The sequence below is a fragment of the Protobothrops mucrosquamatus genome, unplaced genomic scaffold (assembly GCF_001527695.2).
Source record: "Protobothrops mucrosquamatus isolate PMUCROS unplaced genomic scaffold, P.Mucros_1.0 scaffold9740, whole genome shotgun sequence".
NCBI classification, from domain to species: Eukaryota; Metazoa; Chordata; class Lepidosauria; order Squamata; family Viperidae; genus Protobothrops; species Protobothrops mucrosquamatus.
The window spans coordinates 1-3,211 of NW_015395528.1; the positions used below are offsets into that span (position 1 = coordinate 1).

General features: G+C 51.3%; 1 protein-coding gene across 1 annotated transcript; it reads right to left on the reverse strand.

Annotated features, from left to right (window-relative positions):
• Positions 1–2,246: 2,246 nt before the first annotated feature.
• Positions 2,247–2,854, reverse strand: LOC107301048 (steroidogenic factor 1-like; the record flags this gene model as incomplete). Its single annotated transcript, XM_015830317.1, has 2 exons — positions 2,247–2,394; positions 2,735–2,854. Coding segments are annotated over 2 exons (268 nt in total), but the record flags the coding sequence as incomplete, so codon positions are not given.
• Positions 2,855–3,211: the final 357 nt, after the last annotated feature.

The window sequence follows — 3,211 nt, forward strand, 5'->3', positions numbered from 1 at the left end:
CCCCCCCCTCCCCTCCCTCCCTCCTTTCCTCGCTTGGAGTGGCTGCGGGAAGAATGGAAGTTAGTCGCCCGAACGGCGGATGCAGACTAGGTCAATCCATTAAGGCTCTATTAAACTCTTCTGGAGAACAAAGCTAACCTGTGCCATACTCATAAATATTGCTGTTTGGAGAAGCCCTAATTTTAATTAAACCTCTTTAGCTACTCAGGAAGGGGGGGGGAGAGAGAGAGAGAAAGAGAGAAAGAGAGAGAAAAGGAGGGAGAAATCTATTTACGACTCGGAATGGCGAGCCTCTTGTCCACATGTGTGCAGAGGGCCGCTCGAGGATTGTGGCACCACAAAGGGGAGGGTGGGTACGTGAACATTCTCTGGCAGAGCACAATGGCAGCCGGGCCCCGCACAATAAGGGAGGTGGCTGGGCCCAGCTGAGCCTCAAGGAAAGCAAAAGGCCAGGACTGCTTGCCAAAGACTCGAATACAGAGCCGAGGAAGCGAGGCGGGCATGGGTAACCGTTTGTCCCCCCAGCTCCAGCAGGACGGTCGTTTTAAGGCGATGCGGAGGGCGGGAGGGGGGAGGAATGGAAGTTCTCCGGTGTGGAAAAGGGGGGGGGGTTCGTGCTTCCTTGGAGGACGGGAGGATGTTAAGATGGCCTTCAGGCTGGGATCGGATCAAGAGAAGAGCAACGGAGATGATCAGGGGACTGGAGGCTAAAACATATAAGGAACGGTTGATGGGATTGGGTATGTCCAGTTTAATGAAGAGAAGGATGAGGGGGGACAGGATAGCGGTCTTCCAATATCTCAGGGGCTGCCCCAAAGAAGAGGGAGTCAAGCTATTCTCCAAGGCGCCTGAAGGCAGGACAAGGAGCAACGGATGGAAACTCATCAAGGAGAGAAGCAACCTAGAACTTAGGAGAAACTTCCTGATAGTCAGAACAATTAACCAGTGGAACAACCTGCCTCCAGAAGCGGTGAATGCTCCAACACTGGAGGTTTTTAAGGAGAGACTGGACAGCCATTTGTCTGAAACTGTATAGAGCAGTGTTTCTCAACCTTGGCAACTTTATGATGTGTGGACTTCAACTCCCAGAATTCTCCAGCTAGTGTTGCTATCTGGAGAATTTTGGGAGTTGAAGTCCACACATCGTAAAGTTGCCAAGGTTGAGAAACATTGGTATAGAGTTTCCTGCCTGAGCAGGGGGTTGGACTAGAAGACCTCCAAGGTCCCTTCCAACTCTTCTCTTCTCTTCTCTTCTTTTCTCTTCTCTTCTCTTCCACTCCACTCCACTCTACTCCATTCCATTATACTCTACTCTGTTCTACTCTACTCTATTCTACTTTATTCTACTCTATTCTACTCTACTCTACTCCATTCCATTCCTTTGTACTCTACTCTACTCTACTCTACTCTACTCTACTCTACTCTACTCTACTCTACTCTACTCTACTCTACTCTACTCTACTCTACTCTACTCCGGACCAGCTGGACATGTTCACAACATCTATGAGATGCTGAGATGAACATCTACATGTCTACCACATCTACAAGAGTTGGCTGTCGAGCGTCCCTCACCACTGGAGATCTGCTTTCTAGGATTCTGGTGTTGGCCTTCCCTAAGTCACCTCCAGAAGTTGGAGATGTCCCTGGCCTTTGCAGGTGGGCTCTAAATTGGCAGACCCCACCCCAGTTGGTAACACGTCCACCCAGCAAGGCAGGGAAGGAAATGAGACAAGCCAACCAGGGTTAGGAAACTTGGTGACACGTGGAGCAAAACAGAGAGACGTGTAAGCCTAGATCTGGCCCCAGGGATCTTTTCCTTCACCCAGAAAGAAATACCTGATGCTTCAGGTATGACCACTTCCTGTTCTGGGAGAAACATTTGAATAAGCAGTGCAGGTGGAACAAACACTATTTGATTTCGGCATCGGAGAATTTGGACAGGACAGCGTCTCCCAAAAATATATCGAGGAAGAATCTGGTCTTCTGTTATTAGACCCACAGATATTTTGGCCAAGTGGGGCGATGGCCGCGTCGAAAGCAGCTGGGGCCGAAATGGGGAAGGGGCTTTTTCACCCAGATCAGCCCAATGGACAGCTGTGGGACGGGACTCTAGGGACCTTGCTCCCCACAGTTCCTCCCCGTGGTTCCCGAACATCTGTTCTGCAGAGGTTTTTCAACTGGACTCCATCTTGGGGTCCCCAGCCTGCTCCCCCCCCCAATCACATCCCCTTCCTTCTGCCGCTTACCGAGGCTAAAGAGAATCAGGAATTTCAAGCAGACGAATTCTTGCCGATCCATTTGGATGGAGTGCAGGTTGAGCACCAGCTCCTGAGCTCTCAGCACCAAATTGTTCAGGATAGATCCGGCCTGGGTGGCAAGGGTTGACATGTCCACCTGGGAGGAGGGAAGAAGGGGAGAGAAAGGGCATCAGTGCGGGGTCTTCTCCTGGGGTTTCCCCCACTCCAGGATGAAAAGGTGTAGAGTCTTAACGGGACGGCTCCGAATCTGCTCTGGCTGCTCTGAGGTCACAGCACACCTGGCTAAGCTACCTGGAGATGCTACCTGGGATCTGTTCCTAAGCAAAGTCAGGCCGGACTGGGGCTTAATCGTCGAATGAGGATAAATGCATTAAGATGGGGGTCATTTTGGCTGGCTGCCAACAGAGACAAAGCATAAAACGAGCCGGCAGGACTCTCTCACCACCCATCCCCAGCCTCAGTTTCCCCGTTCGTACCTCCTGGCCGGTCACCAGCACCAAGCTGTGCTCTTTCCCGTACTGGACTTGGCGGAAAATGTGGTCGAAGATCAGCAACTCGCTCCAGCAGTTCTGCAGCAGCTTCATCTGATCCCCAACCTAGAAGGAGAAGAAGCAGAAGGTTGGAACGACGGATGGAAGCTGATCAAGGAGAGAAGCAATCTGGAATTAAGGAGAAACTTCCTGACAGTGAGGACAATTAACCAGTGGAATGGCTTGCCACCAGAGATCGTGGGCGGTCCATCACTGGAGGTTTTTAAGAAGAGGCTAGACAGCCACTTGTCTGAAATAGAACAGGGTCTCCTGCCTGAGCGGGGGGCTGGACTAGAAGACCTCCATGGTCCCTTCCAGCTCTATTCTATTCTAAAGGTGATTGTAGCCCATCTACCCTTACAAGGAGGGGGATCAGCCCGTTTTAGAAGTCACCTCATGATCCTTTGAGGATAACGTGGCTCT